We start from the raw sequence: 18,781 nt of genomic DNA, 5'->3' as shown, positions 1-18,781 counted from the left end.
CGAGGCACGAACCCGTGTCCCCTGCATCGGCAGGCGGACTCTCAACCACTGCGCCACCAGGGAAGCCCGAGGGAAAATCTTATTGTAATATCCATTCTCTTCTAATCAGATACTTAGTACTCTTATACATTATTGCATACTCTTCAGTTTTTCCAAATTGTTTTGAAATATTACATTCAAAAGTGTTATAGCTTATGTAGATATTTACTAATTGGACTAAAATTTTTTTGGTCACAAAGACAATATAAAACTATTACTTTGGCTAGTATCCCTTAGTTTTTGCCAATTTGAAGAAGGAAAACTCAGCATGGTAGTAAAAATAAGGACTCACGTTCTTATTGGATCAGACACTTCGGAATGAAGTCATTTTCAGAAATGAAGCTGACACAGCAAACTTCTAGCTCTGCTGAAAACATCTTTTACCACATAGAATCATAATCTTTCATTTTATGAGTGCTACTGTCAGCACTTTTTTCCCTGACAGTTGCTTCATTTTTGTCATCTCAAAGACCCATAGAACCTTAATTTGACACCCGCTTCTCTACTCTTTCATGTAGGTTGTGGTTTCACAGTATTTATCAGTTTCTTTCACAAGTGGCAGAAAATGGAAGAATTGAATAATTGCTTTAATGAGTGCCTAATGTTTGCCTTTCATCACTTTGCATATGTTAATGCATTTAATTGGCAGCTGGAGATATTAGGAATTTTGCAACCATTTTGTGGGAGAGAGATACATGAAGAATTTGAGATGTTTTTGCCCAAAGATACTTGTTTTATGAAACATCTGGAAAGTACATTTAGGGGAGGGGAGAAAAACCCCGTATCTTTCCCCAAAAGCAAAGGCTGCAGTAGTGTTATCACTTACATTCTGCCCAAGTTTACTTCCCTGATTCCTTTGACTATATTTTGGTGAAATATCTACCGATTTTGCATATATTTGTCAGTCTCACGTTAAAAAATCAACAAAAAATCAGCAACAGGGCTCTTGGACATGTACCATGGAGACTTTGTCCTTTAACTTTCTATAATGACTTAATTCTAGAGGTGAGTAAGTGGAATTTTGGGGGAAAATAAGCTTATAGCTATTTAAGGATAGGAGAGAACAAAATAAGGTTTGGTTTCTGAAAAGTTGAAAATTTTATTAGCCTTATTTAAAGCAAAACCAGTGAATACTTAATTTCTTATTTTTATTTAACCACCTTTTTTAAAAAATTAATTTTTTTGGCTGCGTTGGGTCTTCGTTGCTGCGTGCGGGCTTTCTCTAATTGTGGTGAGTGGGGGCTACTCTGTTGCGGTGTGCGGGCTTCTCATTGCGGTGGCTCTTCTTGCTGGGGAGCACGGGCTCTAGGTGTGCGGGCTTCAGTAGTTGTGGCATGCGGGCTTCAGTAGTTGTGGCTCGCGGACTCTAGAGCACAGGTTCAGTAGTTGTGGTGCATGGACTTTGTGGCTCCGCGGCATGTGGGATCGTCCCGGACCAGGGAGCAAACCCTTGTCCCCTGCATTGGCAGGCGGAATGAGTGCCAAAGGTTTCTTAGATTATTTCCTATTTACTGAGGACTCTGAAAACAAATTATGAAGTTCAAAAAGAACTGTCTTTATGTGGCTTGTTCTGTATTTGCCTGAATTCTGAAGAGTTGGGAAACAATGTTAGGATACATGAGTATTAACTGTCTGGCATAGGGGCAAGTCCTTTGCATTTAGACCAGAATATCTGCAGAATGATGGGATTTAGTTAGTTCATTAAGGAATATTCCAATTCTGAAAAAAAAATCTTATTCTTTATTTTGGTTTTTTAAAGTAATATTGGGTGAACTCTTAAATTTTGGTTCTCATAAATTTTTTGGAAGCTAAATGTTTATTTCAAGGTTTAAAAACATTCTTCTTACAGTGTATTGCTTGTTTTGCGGGAGAAAGGTAACTATGGTGGAGGTATAATAGAATTTTTGGATAGGACAGCAAAAGGTTATATAAACCATATTCTCTAAAGTGACTGGATTTGATAGGAGAGACAAGTGGTGCCGATTTTATTTATTCTTTAATCCTTTAACCACACCAGCTGTTTCATTGGATAGGTAAGGAAGGCTTGTTATTCAGGATTGTTACTCTCTTGATTCTCCATATCTCTTTCCTGTATCCTAAGTATGAAAATGGATTTCTTCGGGGGAAATGTGTTTCAAATGAAAAGAGCATTACTTTGAGTGTATTTTGTGTTAGTGTGAATGTAGTGTCTTTTTCCGACATCACTTCTGTCAATTCCATTGTAATACTAACTCTCAGAGTTAGTGTAGACCCCACAGCTTAAGGGCTCAGCCCACAAAACTGCCTCCACTTCAGGCACCAGCTGCAGATGGGGTACCCAGGCTATCCACCCTTCTGCCTGGCTGATGGCAAATTTGGTGTATGGGGTACGTGTCCTCCCCAGGCAGGCACTCTCCAGCACGATGTGTTGACTAACTTGGAAGCTCTCTAAATCTTCTTGTTCACCAGTTTTCACAGAGCTCAATCTCCAGTGCTCCCCTCCCCGTCACCTCTTCCTGAGGTTGGCAGGTAGGACTGAAAGTTCTAACCCTCTCATCACTTGGTCTTTCTGGTGAGCAGTCCCATCCCAAGGCTATCCAGAGGCCCCATTCTAAGTCATTATTAGGAAGGGGCTCATTATGAATGACAAAAGGTACTGTTACCGTTTAGGGGAATTCCAAGGGTTTTAGGAGCTCTGTGACAGGAATCCTGGACAAAGACCAAACACTTTCACCACAGTGAATACCAAAAATTGGATGGGGCTTTTTTTTTTTTTTTTTCCCCCGGTATACGGGCCTCTCACTGTTGTGGCCTCTCCCGTTGCGGAGCACAGGCTCCGGACGCACAGGCTCAGCGGCCATGGCTCACGGGCCCAGCCGCTCTGCGGCATGTGGGATCTTCCCGGACCGGGGCACGAACCCGTGTCCCCTGCATCGGCAGGCGGACTCTCAACCACTGCGCCACCAGGGAAGCCCCGATGGGGCTTTTATTCACACTGTTTACTGTTAATATTTGACATCTTTTTATAAGGGATGTAATAGTCTGATTTAGAATATACATTTTTTGCAAAACAAGCTTATTAGCAAATACCTAACCCCCAAATCTTTTCATATGCTCTTTGTGCCTTGTGCCTAGAATGAACTGTGGGTCATGGGAAGATAGGGCATCTGTAGCTGGGAGCGTTTTCTCTTCCCCACATACAAATCCTTTTCCTCAGGGATTGCATTGTTTAGTGGAGTTTAGTTGGAATCCAGCCAATAATAATAATGATACTAAGAGAGAGTTCCATAGCCTCTTTAAATCCAGAGCTCAAGAACCCCAGAAAACTAAAGGGGCTTTAGTTTTGAGATTCTCAAAGGGTAATTTGGACCTCCAAAGCATTTAAGAACGTAGGAGATAACGGTTTTGGTGTGGCTGTCAGGAGGAGTGATAGGTATTGGGAAGGAATGTGGAAGATCCACCTTATTTCACAATTTATCTTCCTTATGATTGGCAGAATCATTTTTTATGCCTTAAGTTGCTCAACGCCAACCAATTCCAAGTTCTGGTACAAATGAACTTCATTATTAAAAAGAAATAGTGCTTAGTTATTGGTGCAGAATAACTTTTCTAGCCACTCTGGATAGCAGAATGGTACATTGGTACTACATAGCCTCTTTGCTGTTATAGTGATTTGACGTGGTTTAAATAGGAAGTTAACATAAGGATTTACAAACATGTCTGGCTTAGTTTCCTCCATGTTGTTGAAGCTGGCATTGTATATATTGCAGGAACAAAGTCTCTTCCCTGACCCCCTACTCCTTCCCAATCTGTGGGTCATCTGGTGACATTTCAGTACATGAAATTATTAATAATACATGTCAAATGCTTTGCAGAATAATCCTAATTAAATTGGAACTTGACTCTGAAATGACCACCTTTGTAGTGATAGCTCTAAATTTGACTGCATTTGTAGTAAAGACAATGAGTATTATAAAAGTGCCTTTACTCATTTAAGAGTAGGTGCAAACATTTACTAAGCATTTACCAGAGGCCAGGCACTGTTTTGAATTCCTTACGTATGTTATCTTATTCAGTCAACTTACCCTATGAGAAAAGTATTACTATTTTCATTTTTGAGATAAGGGAAAACTGAGCAGTTATATAGCTTGCCTAAGGTCACATAGCTAGAGTGGTAGAGCCAGTCTGACTCCTGAACCAGTGTTCTTAACTGGGGATCCACAACCAGTTTCTGATAGATTGCTGAACTGTCAGGTGAGGAAGCATAAGAAATGGAAGATTTGTGGGTATATAGATAGAAAGGGGAAGAGTGAACTCTATCTTACAAATTCTCTCTTCTCGCTTCCCTTCTCCCCAATAAGATTGAGTGGTTGTCTGCAGGGTGAAGAAATAGGAAATGAACTTAATCCCTGTTTCTTGCTTCTTCCTCTGCCTTCCTCTTCCCAGTCTGGCAACTGTCATAGGTATATACTTGCCACTCCATTTGTAGTGATCGTATTTGTTTTGATTAATTGACACTTCTTAGGAGAAAGTAGTATAGTATAGAATTTTGGAGCAGAGCCTTGACAGACTGGGTTTAAATTCCAGTTCTGCCATTTACGGGCTTAGTAATCTTGGTCTAGTTGCTTAACTTCGCTGAGCCCTACTTTTCTTACCTGTGAAATGGGAACAGTATAGTACATATCTCAGAGTTGAGAGGACGAAATGTATGAATATGTGTAATATGTTTAGGACAGTATGTGGCATATAGTAAGTGCTATATAAGTAGCTGGCACTATTATTTGAGAATACTTGGGTTGAACCAGTTTTAAAGCACCTCTGAAGTATTTTGGTTCGTGATCTCTCAGTATACAGCATGAGTTTTTCATTACTAAATATGTAAAGTGCCTGGTTGATACAGATAATTCACAGTGATAATTTGGATTCTACTTTTAAGAAACTCACTTCTAGGTGATCTAAATGCCAGTAGTGTTTATCTTAGTTTAGATTCTTTTGTTACTGGTATTTTTTGTCTTGTTATCATATAGGCCAGTGGTTCTCAAACTCTTTCATAGGAAGTGTTGCGCTCTGATCTATTAGATTTGGGGTGAGGGCCCAGGAATCTGAATTGTTAACAAACTCATTTCAGGTAATTCTGACTCTGGTTGTCCAGAGTGATAGTTTTGGAATTGCTGATCTAGAGGCTGAATTCAAGCCTAACAGGAAAAAGAGATTATAAAAGATATTATCAATAACAATGTGAACATTAATAAACAGAAACCTCATTTAAGATGGAGTCAGGTGACCAGAAGGGGGAGCTCTCACTACCACTAGACTTTAGTTGTAGACCTGAGAAGTACCTTTGTATCTCCGATAGGGAGAAGGTAAAATAACTTGCTGTTTTATTGTTTTAGGTTAACAACTGTCAGATTTTCATTAGTTTGCATGTAGACAGTGATAATTAATAAACTAAAAAAGCATTTGATTTGGTGTTTAAAGATAGTGATAGGGTCTATTCCAATACCTAAATTATATTAACACCTGTTAAGTAGCTTGTTTTTAGGGACTGCTCTGTAAATACAGGGAAATGCAGGAAATACAGGAAAAAATAATACGGGAGTCGTCAAGTGAAGAAATATTTGGGTGGATTTCTTGTTTTTTGTGTCATTAGCTAAATAACAGCAAATATATTCAGTTCATTTCAGCCTATGTTTTTGGTGCACTTGCTTTGTGCAAAGTGTGAGGAGTTTTGATTAGGTAATAGTCCACCAAAGAGAGAAGAAAGTGCAGTGCAAGTTTTGATCCTCTGGACGAAAATAGGTATGGTGGGATTGACTTAACTGGCACAGTTGGTAGAGGAATTCATGTATATTGAGTATGTGCTAAGAGCCAGGTCCTTTTATATTACTTAATCTTTATAACTTTGCAAGGTATTGGTGTAAATTATAATTAGTTCTGTTTTACAAATGAGAAAATTGAGGCAAAAAGAGATTAAGAAACTTGCCTAGGTCACTAGTAAGTGCCGAGCAGAGGTTAAAACCCAGGGTTTTCCTGACTTCAGAGTTAGGAAAATTATTATTGTTATGTATTTAGTTTCTGTAGTTTGGAAATTCTTCCCAGCTTTCCTAAGCAGGACATGCAGAGAAGGGCCTGATTGGCTTGGGGGCTGTTTCTCCTGCTCAGAAAAGATCCAGACTTCTAAAAGTTCTCAAAGTAGTAATGTTAGTGATCTTGACAAACTGTTTGCGGACCACATTTCTCTCACAAGAGTTCTGGTCACCCATTATCTTTCATTGGAAAAGCTTAAAGATCTTCCTCAGAAAGTTCGGCATTTAGTCGTAGTGATTTTGCTCTTAAGAATGCAGAGATATTTTGGGACTTCCTTGGCAGTCCAGTGGTTAAGACTTCGCCTTCCAATGCAAGGGGTGCAGGTTCGATTCCTGGTCGGGGAGCTAAGATCCCACATGCCTCACGGCCAAAAAACCAAAGCATAAAACAGAACAGTATTGTAACATTCAATACAGCTTGTGATAGTTTGTGACTTAACCATGTGGCAGTCATATTCATGTCTTTAATCATGGAAACTTTTTGTTTTCAATTTCTTCTTCCTTATTTCCTAGAGAATTTTAATGAAACTTTCAGGAAATGGTAGCTCTTTCTTCACTAGAAGTTTCAAGTTTAGAAATGGCCTGATGATTTTGTATTTGCTAGGTAGTATGGGTTACAAGTCTTAAAAGTGAATACCATAGGTAGACTGAAGATAAGGATCTTCATATTTAGGGATGACAATTGATTTTAACCACAGTTAAAATTTAACAATAGCATTTATCTTAGGTGTTTTTAAGACAAAGTCTCAAAAGTGGTCAAGTTTACTGTAAAGTTACCTGATAAATCCAAATATTATTATAATTTTATTGATTCTAAGACATTTTCTCTTACATTTAAGACCTCTAAATTTAGGATGTATTTTAAAAATTGTTGTCTTCTTAGCATCCATGAAATATAGTAATTAGGATTCAGTTCTGCTGCTGTAACAGAGAAGTCCAAAATAATAAGGGCTTAATGAAAGAGAAGTTTCTTCCTCATGTAAAAGTCTTGGAAGGCAATACAGGGCTGGCCCTTCCTATTGTGTTACTCATCCTTAGCATGTAATTTCTGTCTTCTGGTTCAGTGTGACTGCTTCACCTTCCATTATCACGTCTGTATTCCAGCCTAAAGGCCGGGATAGGAGAAACTATTTCCCTTGTTTTTAAGGCTAGTCTTGAAAGTTGCATCCATCGCTTCCATTCCCATTTGCCAGAACTTGGTCACATCTAGCTGCAAAAGAATTTAGGAAATGTCTTTACTAAGAGCCATACGCTTCAGTAAAATTCTATTACTGAAGAAGAGAGGAAGAATTGGCAGATCGCTAGCAGTGTCTGCCACAGTGATCAAACCTTACTTTCTGTCCAGTGTTTATGATTAAACTCTATGTAAAAAAAATTGCCCCATAATAATGGTCATGAGAAATAGAAGATACAGGAACTGAACTTGAAACTGATTTTTAGGCACCTGGAAAATATTCTGTAGGATGATCAGAACTGTCTCTGCTTACCTTTCTTTTCTTCACTCTGAATTGGAAAGAAATTTTACAGAAGACCTTGTTTTTTTAGCAGAATGTTATCCTGTTTTTCAGAGGTGGACTGAGGAACCATGAGAAGACAGCTATTCCTGTTTTCTCTTCTTTTATTATTAAATAAAAAACATTCTTCTAGAATAATTCTCTAGAATTAATTTAGTACTTGGTTTAGTGCGATTATTTTGATAGGTAATTTGATTTAGTTTAGGAATCAAGATCCTTAACCTAGTATGAGTGCTCCTCTAGTGCATTACAGGGAAAATGTAGTCAAGATGGTTTTGATGAGGAACAGGAGAATGTATATTTCCTGTAGGTTACTCACTTGTATATACAGAGATTTTTTTTTCTTTTCTTTTTTTTTTGAAATTAATTAATTAATTAATTTTTGGCTGCATTGGGTCTTTGTTGCTGCGTGTGGGCTTTCTCTAGTTGTGGCGAGCGGGGGCTACTCTTCGTTGCGGTGCACAGGCTTCTCATTGTGGTGGCTTCTCTTGTTGTGGAGCACGGGCTCTAGGTGCGTGGAGCTTCAGTAGTTGTGGCACACGGGTTCAGTAGTTGTGGCTCGTGGGCTCTAGAGCGCAGGCTCAGTAGTTGTGGCGCACGGCCTTAGTTGCTCCGCTGCATGTGGGATCTTCCCGGACCAGGGCTCGAACCCGTGTCCTCTGCATTGTCAGGCGGATTCTTAACCACTGTTCCACCAGGGAAGCCCCGATACAGAGATGTTAACAGACTTTTATAAGTCATGATTAAGAGTTGTGAAGGTTACTGTACGAGCATATAGGCCTGGCATCCAATCCACAGTTAGATGGTTCTGTGACATTTTTATGTTTAATAAGGTAGCAGCTTTAGCTAACAAGAAATTGTAATCCCTTCAGAATTATAATTGAAAAAGGATTTTATCTTAAAATATAGGTATAGAGGGTGTGGTGTTTCTTCTTTATTCTTCCAGAAAAACTGTTATAATTTTTCATTGACTCTAAGATGTCCTATATCCCAATTTCGTAGATGTCAAAATGTGGGGGGAAAATGGCTGGTAACAAGGGTAAGGAACCTTCGGTAAAGATATGTTCTGATTTTAGAAATGTTTAAGTGTAAAAACAAGCATTCAGAATTGATAAAATGTAATAAATCCTTGGTGCATTTGTAATCAGTAGCTTCTTAGAATGGAGGACTACAGTAAGAGAAGCTAAAGTAATTGTATCTTTGTAAGTTAGAATGCTTTAGAGTGTTCTGACTTTTTCATTATAAAAATCTAGGTTTTGACCTCTTCATGCCATGAATATTGAATTAGTAACTAGGCAACTTGGTGCTAAAAGAGCTGCTGAGACCAGGGATCACCCTGATCTTTGTCCTGTCCCTCATGTTGCTCATCTGTTACAGACGGGAGGTGGTGGTGCTCTGCTGCTTATTGGTTATAGCATGAGTAACTATAGCTCTAAGTTTGGGTAAATGGACCATTCTTTGAAGCAGTGGTCTTTGTATTGCAGTCTAGTACACATATACCTGTACACACACATGTGTGGGCATGTACAACTGAAGGAAAAATTGCACAAAACAACACTTGACACACTACATGGGATTCATTTTGAAATAGCCTCTTCTCTTTCATTATAAAAAGACATGCTGCTCTTTATGCTACTTCTGATTTTTTAAAAAACACTTAAGTCGAAAACAACCGGGCTTCCCTGGTGGCACAGTGGTTGAGAATCTGCCTGCCAATGCAGGGGACACAGGTTCGAGCCCTGGTCTGGGAAGATCCCCCATGCCGCGGAGCAACTAGACCCGTGAGCCACAACTACTGAGCCTGCATGTCTGGAGCCTGTGCTCCGTAACAAGGGAAGCCGCGACAGTGAGAGGCCCGCGCACCGCGATGAAGAGTGGCCCCCGCTTGCCCCAACTGGAGAAAGCCCTCGCACAGAAACGAAGACCCAACACAACCAAAAATAAATAAATAAGTAAATTGATTAAAAAAAAAAAAGAAAACAACCAAGGATCAGAAACTTAGAAAATTGACTCTTATTTGCAAGTCACTATTTCTCTTTTTAGGTTCCTTTAGCCCTAGTAGTTGGGTTGCTGGTTCTGTTATTGCTCTGAATGAGAGAGCCTGTTGCTAATTGAAGGAAAAAAACACATGTATAAGTACAAATAATTAACAGAAATATCTTTAATCCTTTTGTAGGTCATCATCAAATTTGAAATATTTAAAGTGGATACAAAACTGTTTCAGCAATGCAGACAATTAAGTGCGTTGTTGTGGGCGATGGTGCCGTTGGTAAAACATGTCTCCTGATATCCTACACAACAAACAAATTTCCATCTGAGTATGTACCGACTGTAAGTATAAAGCTTCCATCTATTAGTGAAATATATTATAATTTGATATCCTTTTGAAAACTTTGTGTACTGAAATTTTTCTGTTGTCTGCCTTTGTTTCTTGTTGTTAAAGATCTTGACTTCTCTTGGGTAAATTATATACACTTTAAAATTAAACAGCTGAAAAATCAGTGGAATGTCAGAAGGGGTGATACAAGGGTTTGCAAGAAGTGCTGGGAGGCAAAACTCCAATAGACAAGATTCTAAAGAGTGGTAGTCTCAGTTTGGAGAAGTATGCCCTACATTTTGGAATGAGGTGATTTTTTTGGATATCTTATCCAATGATTAATCAGTGCTTGGAGGTCTTCTGGGATGATTTGGGGGGTCTTGTAACTTCAGGGAAAGTAGTATGTGTCTCCACTTATTCTCCTTAGGGAATAGAAGGAAAGCTTATGGAGCTGTTGTCCTAGCAGTAATGAAGCTCCAGACTGGTTTTTAGAGGCGCAGAAGACCTGTTTTTCTTATGAGTACGTCAACAGAAGAAGCCTTTGGGGATTCTCTCCCACAAATGCTTTTTATCAGCTCCTTGGAAGAGTAGAGGGAAAATGGGAATAACAAAGATACTGAAGTGAGAGAGAGAGAGAGAGAGAGAGAGAGAGAGACAGTTATTTAGAGTAACACTCATTGTGAATGTGTTTGGGGATCCAGTGTTTGTCCCAGGTTGGTTGACCAATCCAGTGGTTTAATTACAGTAAACATAGATGTCTATTCTGTGGTGAGAGAGGAGCTAGGGTTGGCCTGGCCTGGCAATAACCACCTCTGTGAAGTGAGCTCTTTTGGGGTGGGTTATGAAGCACCTATGTATGATTAATATGGGACTAGTATTGTTTGGAAGTAAAAAGGAAGAAAATGTATCATTACTTTAGGTTAATCTTCAGAGATGAGAGCATTTTTAAGAGGGTGACAGGTTAAAGGCTTGGTAATTATGTTTAATTGTAATTGAAAGTCTATAATGTCCCAGGGCATATAAAGTGATTGAGGTAGGCCCAGGCTATTGGAAGAAAAATTAGGTTTCTTTGAGGGGGAGAAATCATATTTTTAAATATGAAATCGTATTTTCGAGTTGGCCCATTTGGGGACATTTGTAAGTGAAAGAAGTTCTGAGGTTGAAAGGGACTTTTAGGGGACTTTGAGAGATACATTGATTTTTGTGGATCTTGAGTGAGGGCAACTGTCAGATTGTTTGTTTTTCAGTCTCCATTTAAAGTTGTTTTCTTATAAACATGGTTTCTGAGTCTAGGTGTTCTATTTAAGGAGGGCTTATGGGTGTTTTATGTATGTGTTTGTATGTGGATCTCTGGAAAAGGGTTAGGTATGACTTAAGAAAATAACCTGAATGGTTTGAGAACTTAACCACATTCTTTACACTTCCTTGTTCTTGTTTTCAAGAACTGACTTTCCTTTAACTACCACCTCCCCCAAAGCCCTTGCTTCCAATCCACTCTTGCTTACATTTAAACAAGCTCCCAACAACCCACTAAAACATGAACCAGAAAATTAGTGTTAAACAGAGCTGATCTTAAAATGTAACATCCTTCTCCTGGTTGCTTTTCAATTGTAAATTAATTCAGAGGAGTCCATGAATTAGTGTTGGGTCTTTTTTCATTTAGCACTGTTAGCTCCCATTTTCACAAATAACTTAGTACAACCAATATTAGTATATACTAAGTTTGTTAATGGGTTTTACAGTCTACTTACAAGTAGTATACCCTATTCACTATCCGTAAGAGTACATAAACACACACACACCGCTACCTATCATACTATCCTTACGTATACCCAATTCAAAGAAGATATCTTAGGTCATGTGATTTGTACCCAATAACATGAGTTTTATTCATGAAGTCCCAACAAATAATCTGCCAGCCGTTTCTTAGACACTTTCCTTGAGGGAACCTACATTTCTCTCTAATGGGAATGTTTGCAACAAGGCTGCTCCTGTCTTCAGCCCTGAAAGGAAAAAGATTATCATGGATCTAGGAGATTTTAATATGAGATTAAAAGGAAATGGTCTATGAAGAAATAATTTCTTAGAAATCAGGTTGAAAATTGAGGTAAACTTTAAACTACTGTCTCAAAAGTTTCAACTTGAATAGGATCATTTTGTATAGCCAGGGGACTCTGCTCCTGTGACACCTCTAAGCCTTCTGTGGGTTTTTATCCAAGCTGCTGGGGTAGAGCAGACATCCCAGAATACATCTCCTGCCACTTTTTTCAAGAAGTATTAGGTCATGCAAGGGCTTAGTTGGCAAGGTTGGTCATATAAGAAAGATGGACTAAGAGATGGTTGAGTCTTGGGAAGGAAACATTGTCTTACCTTAAGAGTTGTCCTGTCCTGTTTTGACCATCCCCTTGCACACTAACAATGTCATATTTTTATGTTTTAGGTTTTTGACAACTATGCAGTCACAGTTATGATTGGTGGAGAGCCTTATACTCTTGGACTTTTTGATACTGCAGGTGAAAACTTGATGTCTTTTACAATGTTTTGGTCTGTAACTGTAACACTTGGTGGTTGTCTTTTTTTGGACATTTGGGAAACTAGAATATTAGCAAACCATTTGCCTTTTGTTAATAGCAGGATTGAATATTATGATGGTTGATGCTTGACCGAGAAGCAATCCCAGACCTGGAATAGCAAATAGGCGTTTGGGGTACCCTGGATGGATGGTGTGGAAGGAGATAAAATAGGATGAGAGCAGAGTACCTTAGACAGGCTGTACTATCACTCTGATATTTGAAGACTTATTTAATATATGTGTCTGCATATTATATGTACAGATAGCTTCTTATATTATCATATTATAGCTTGTTATTTTATACTACATTTGAAAATATTTTGAGGGCCAACCAATATCTAGCTCACAGTATTGACATTTGTGGTCAACTTTTCAGATTTAAGGAACAGATTTCTTTCTTCCTGAAGTATTCCCAATTTCTCAGTGTTTTTTCCTTGTTTTAACAGTAGCTGCACATCTTCATTTCTGACTTTTCTCTGTTGTTTCTGTTTCATCAGCTCAGTTAGGCAAAGGAAAAATTCAGAAAGGTATCATTTTGGTATGTAGGAATCCTAACTTTTTCGCTTTTTATGAGTTACCCTCTCACTGTCTGTCAGCTGACATATTGTTCTTATGGAGTGTATCATACTACTCACTTTAAGGAACTGTCTAGATTCAATTGGGAGGGTGAAATGGAGAGACAAAAATAGTAAACAGTTAAGTTTAGAGACCAGTGGCTTTCTTTTTCTTTTTTTTTTTTTTTTTAAATAAAGTTATTTATTTTTTATTTATTTTTATCTTGGGCTGTGTTGGATCTTCGTTGCTGCACGTGGGCTTTCTCTAGTGGCGGCGAGCAAAGGCTACTCTTCGTTGTAGTGCACAGGCTTCTCATTGTGGTGGCTTCTCTTGTTGCGGAGCTTGGGCTCTAGGCATGCGGGCTCAGTAGTTGTGGCGCACAGGCTTAGTTGCTCCGCGGCATGTGGGATCTTCCTGGACCAGGGCTCGAACCTGTGTCCCCTGCATTGGCAGGCGGATTCTTAACCACTGCACCACCAGGGAAGCCCCAGAGATCAGTGGCTTTGTAATGGTGTTTTAGGCCTTTAAAGTTTTTATGAATTAAAAATTATGAGTAATGGTATATTAGAGGAAACTTGGAAGATGGACAAAATGAGATAATGACCTACATTTTGTGGTAGGTGAGGGATTTTTTTGTGTTTCTGTGTGCCCTTGGAGGCAATCTATATACAGAGAGAAGACAATTTATGGCTACTTGGGGTTGAAAATTAATTTTCAATTTTAGTTTCAAATTTCAAAGCTTATTTTTATAAACCTTTATGTTTTAATCAGTGTTTAAGTTTTTAGCTTTATTGAAGTATAATACAATAGAATTCACTCATTTTAAGTGTTCAGTTTGATTATTTTTGCTGACCATATAGTTGTGTAACCTCCACCATAATCAAGATACATCATCCTAAAGAGTTTCCTTTTGCCCGTTATAGTCAGTCCCTTCCCTTGACCTGGCCCTAGGCAACCACAGATCTGCTTTCTGTCACTATGATTTTGCTTTTCTAGAATTTCTTATCAGTGGAACCATACAGTCTGTAGCCTTTTGTGTTTTACTTCTTTCACTTAGCATAATTTGTTTGAGATTCATCTATGTTATGTGTATCAGTAGTTTGTTTCTTTTTATTGTTGAGTAGTATTCCAGTCTATGAATATAGCACAGTTTGTTTTATCCATTTACGAGTTGCTGGTTGTTTGGGTTCTAATTTTAAGCTATGATGGATAATGGTGCTCTGAACATTTGTATACAGGTCTTTGTATAGTCTTAGTTTGGGAGTGGGTAAGCCTTTAAATTTAGTTGCACACATTAAATCTTTTATTAAAACAGTCAGTTTTGACAGATTGTTCTCAAGGTGGCCTAGGGTCCTTTGATTAATATTGGTTTATTTAACTTGGATTGGTCAGACTTTAATCCCAGTCAGCCTCATTTACAGCTGTTAAATTTCTTCTAGCACTTTAGATTGCATTTATAAACTTAATGTATTTACTTTTCTGTTTTAAGCAATTCAGTTTGCTTGACCTGATGAAACATTTCCAAGTTTTTACATATGTAACTTTAATAAACCTGATAATTTATGATTTTCTGTATTTGTTTTAATTTATCTTAAACAGTATTATTTACAACTTTCATAAAATTCTTAACATTTTCAACAAAAATACCTCAAGATCAGTTACTCAATTACACAGTTTAAATTGGAATCAGAAAACTAATCTATCATGTTCTTTTACATGGTGATAGTTAAAAAAAATAATTATTTATTTATTTTTGGCTGCGTTGGGTCTTCGTTGCTGCGTGCAGACTCTCTCTAGTTGCGGCGAGTGGGGGCTACTCTTAGTTGAGGTGCACGGGCTTCTCATTGCAGTGGCTTCTCTTATTGTGGAGCATGGGCTCTAGGCACGCAGGCTTCAGTAGTTGTGGCACGTGGGCTCAGTAGTTGTGGCTCTTGGGCTCTAGAGCGCAGGCTCAGTAGTTGTGGCGCACGGCCTTAGTTGCTCCGCGACATGTGGAATCTTCCTGGACCAGGGCTCAAACCCACGTCCCTTGCATTGGCAGGCGGATTCTTAACCATTGTGCCACCAGCAAAGTCCCATGGTGATTGTTTTAAATATTACAGACGCTGAGTATTAAATAAGAATAGGTTATTCCTAAATGTAACTGAAAATTAACAATAATAATGTTGATTTATTTCATCATCTTAGATTCTGAATCTTTCTAGGGGTTAAAGCACATTCACTAAGGAAATTATTTTACTATACCAGGCAGATTGGGGAGTTTTCACCTCAACTGGTTAAGGTCGCTATAAGCCAGAGATCTTTTTTGACAGGCACTGGAGACCTGGGACTGTAGGCATCCAGATTGAGTCTCCTATCTTTGACATACCTACAAGGAGACTCTGTGTCCTTCTCCAAAGGCCTTAATCTCAGAGTCCTGGTTCAAGTCATGCCATTAACTCAATTTTCTTTCTGTTAAAACTTTCATCCCACTGAGATAGCCTCTGACTTCCTTTAAGTGTTTGGTTACTTTTAACCTGTTGATTGTGTTATTTTATTTTGAATTCTTTAATTCTTTTTTAAAACCTTTTTAAAATTGAAGTATAATTAATTTACAATGTGTTAATATCAGGTGTACTGCAAAGTGATTCAGTTTTATATATATATATATATTTTTTTTTTCAGATTCTTTTCCATTATAGGTTATTACAAGATATTGAATATAGTCATTTTGAATTCTTTTTAATATTAGGTGTACTGCAAAGTGATTCAGTTTTATATATATATATATATATTTTTTTCAGATTCTTTTCCATTATAGGTTATTACAAGATATTGAATATAGTCATTTTGAATTCTTTTTATACTATTCCTGTCTTTGGCTGAAACTCTTATATTAAAATAGTATCGCTTAAGACCAGAGATAGGACTCTCCCTCTGTTTCATAGCTTTATTTCTGCCGCTGTGGTCACAACACCAAATAATTTTTTAAAAAAAATATATATATTTTTAAATGCATATGCCTTTTTTTTTTAAAGAAGATATTGGGGGTAGGAGTTTATTAATTAATTAATTTATTTTTGCTGTGTTGGGTCTTCGTTTCTGTGCAAGGGCTTTCTCTAGTTGTGGCAAGCAGGGGCCACTCTTCATCGCAGTGCGTGGGCCTCTCACTGTCGCGGCCTCTCTTGTTGCGGAGCACAGGCTCCAGACGCGCAGGCTCAGTAGTTGTGGCTCACGGGTCTAGTTCCGCAGCATGTGGGATCTTCCCAGACCAGGGCTCGAACCCGTGTCTCCTGCATTAGCAGGCAGATTCTCAACCACTGTGCCACCAGGGAAGCCCAATATTTTAAAATTTATTTGGCTGTGCTAGGTCTTAGTTGTGACTCGTGGGATCTTTTTAGTTGAGGCATGCGAACTCTTAGTTGCAGCACGTGGGATCTAGTTCCCTGACCAGTGATCAAACCCGGCCCCCCTGCATTGGGAGTGCAGAGTCTTAGCCTCTGGATCACCAGGGAAGTCCCCCAAATTCTTGTTTAATGAGTTTCCACAGTTATTTATTTATTTTTTTGCACATGTTTTACTGTTGTGTATATAGTTCTATACTTAGCTTTTTTCACAATACGTTTATCATAGGCTCTTTTTCATATTGAATAATTCCAATTCTACCACCAATTCCTTTCTGTGTCAAAATTTAAAATGTTATTCTTTATTACAGAGATTACAGGTTTTGCTTATTACAGGAAAATCAAAATATAGATAAGCAAAAGGAGAAAATGAAAAAGCATCTATATCCAGAGACAATCACATCTTAGTGTATGTCCTAAACAGAGCTCTTCCTATACATTCATTGTATTTATACATAGGAAAAAAAAGGATATTCTTCTTTCTGTACCTGACTTTATCTCTTAAAAGAAAAGCATGGTGATACCTCTCAGTGTTGTACTTGTGTGTCATAGTCTTCATGGTTACACAGTAGTCCGTTGTATGGCAGTTCACACCACAATTTGTTTAACTTCTTTTGTTAATATAGGGGTCTGTTTACAGTTTTATATTATGATCTTTACTACAGAAACATTTTGGTATTTGGACACACATTCTTTTTTGTCACTTTTTGTCTTGATTTAACTTCAGGCTTACAGGAAAGTTGCTAATACAAAGAACTCCTTACCAGGTTCACCAATTCTTAACCTTTTGTGACATTCTCCAGCTCTATATGCATATTGCTTTTATTTCTACGCCATTTGAGAGTTAGGTTGCATACATCGTGCCCTTTTGTTTCTTATTGCTTCACTGTATATTTCTTAAGAGCAAGGATGTTCTCTTATAGTGCACTTATCAAATTTAGGAAATTTGACATTATATATAACATTTTAAACTTTAACCTGTGGTCAACTCTCTAATTTTGTCAGTTGTCCTAATATTGTCCCTTAGAGCAATTTTTCTTGTATAGGTTCTAACCTAGGATCACACATTGCATGTAGCTGTCACTCTCTTTGGTTAGTATCCTTTAGTATGGAACCTCAGCCTTTTATGGTATTGGCATTTTTTTAAGGAAACAGGCCACTTATTTTACAGAATGTTTCTCAGTTTGAGGTTGTCCATTTCCTCATGAGTAGATTCAGGATATTGCATATTTGGTTAGAATACCAGATCAGTAATGTTACGTCCATCTCAGGGTATCACCTTTTGGTAAAAGTAATTTTGATCACTTGATTAAGGTGTTGTCCAGTTTTCCTACTATATGTTTAGAATTTTTCCTTTTATAATTAATAATTAATTTGTGAGGAGATACATTAAAATGGTGTAAATATCCTGTTGTCATTAAATAGCACCCCCTCTAGATTTAATAACCATTGACAATTCTTGCCTGAATCAATTTTTCCTACAGTTGTTGCAAAATGGGAATCTAGGTGCTAGATGTGCTCATTGCTACAGAGGTCTGGACAGAGATAAGACAGCAAAGCAGCTGTAACATGCTAGCGAGTTGTTCTGCACCACAGTGATTTGTCCTGAATATCATTCATTCAACTAAGGAAGAAAATATTAACACGTTTATTCTGGTTAATGAGTTTTTGTTGATACCTCCAATTTAGTCCAACTCAGGCAGTCTTCTTTGCCTTCACCAATTCCATATTTTCATCTCCATTTCTTCTGTAGTTAGAAGCTAGGTTCCCCAAAAGATGTACCCGTTTTCAGTCCTGCAATACACACAAAATAGTTTCAGAATTGCTATACCATACCACTGTGAAAAACAAATATGTAAGAAGAGTTCAAGATTTGTTTGCAGTAATTTTTTTCTTTGGTCTAATAGCATACAAAGTTCCTTGTCCAAAAGTTACTTGGATTTGTTATCCCTCCCACCCACCCCCAAAGTGTGGCTGTGTTATTTGGAATGCAGTTGGGTTCATTTATGTTTACATTAAATTTGTTTTTCCCCATTCTCATTTATTTTATTTATATATAGTCTTAATTGTTTTCTTAGGTTCAATTTTCAAAAGCTAGCTTCATTTTAAAATTTTAATCATTGTAATCACAGTCAGTCATTCCGGGCATTACCATGGTAATAAACAAGAGAAAGGTTGGACTTTGCTGCTAGATAGAGCAGTTAGCTAGATAGTTGACAAGTTGCTTAACTGTGTGGGGCTTAATTACCTTGATACGTAAAATGTTTAAAATATTTTCCTTTTAGAGGTGTTGTGAAGATTCAGTGATAGTTTTTTTTTTTTTTTTTTTTTTTTGC

General features: G+C 37.8%; 1 protein-coding gene across 2 annotated transcripts in view; it reads left to right on the top strand.

Annotated features, from left to right (window-relative positions):
- The window catches only part of CDC42 (cell division cycle 42), a 45,044-nt gene that overhangs the window by 14,915 nt on the left and 11,348 nt on the right, over positions 1-18,781 (top strand). For both annotated transcript variants that reach the window (XM_024125355.3, XM_028487758.2), the window contains exons 2-3: positions 9,795-9,949; positions 12,376-12,448. In XM_024125355.3, the coding sequence (XP_023981123.1) occupies positions 9,845-9,949; positions 12,376-12,448 (178 nt within the window). In that variant the 5' untranslated portion in view covers positions 9,795-9,844. The remainder of the gene's footprint in view (positions 1-9,794; positions 9,950-12,375; positions 12,449-18,781) is intronic.

Source organism: Physeter macrocephalus, chromosome 3 (assembly GCF_002837175.3).
Source record: "Physeter macrocephalus isolate SW-GA chromosome 3, ASM283717v5, whole genome shotgun sequence".
NCBI classification, from domain to species: domain Eukaryota; kingdom Metazoa; phylum Chordata; class Mammalia; order Artiodactyla; family Physeteridae; genus Physeter; species Physeter macrocephalus.
The sequence above is the reverse complement of the archived record's forward strand: the minus strand, read 5'-3'. Positions and strand labels throughout refer to the sequence as shown.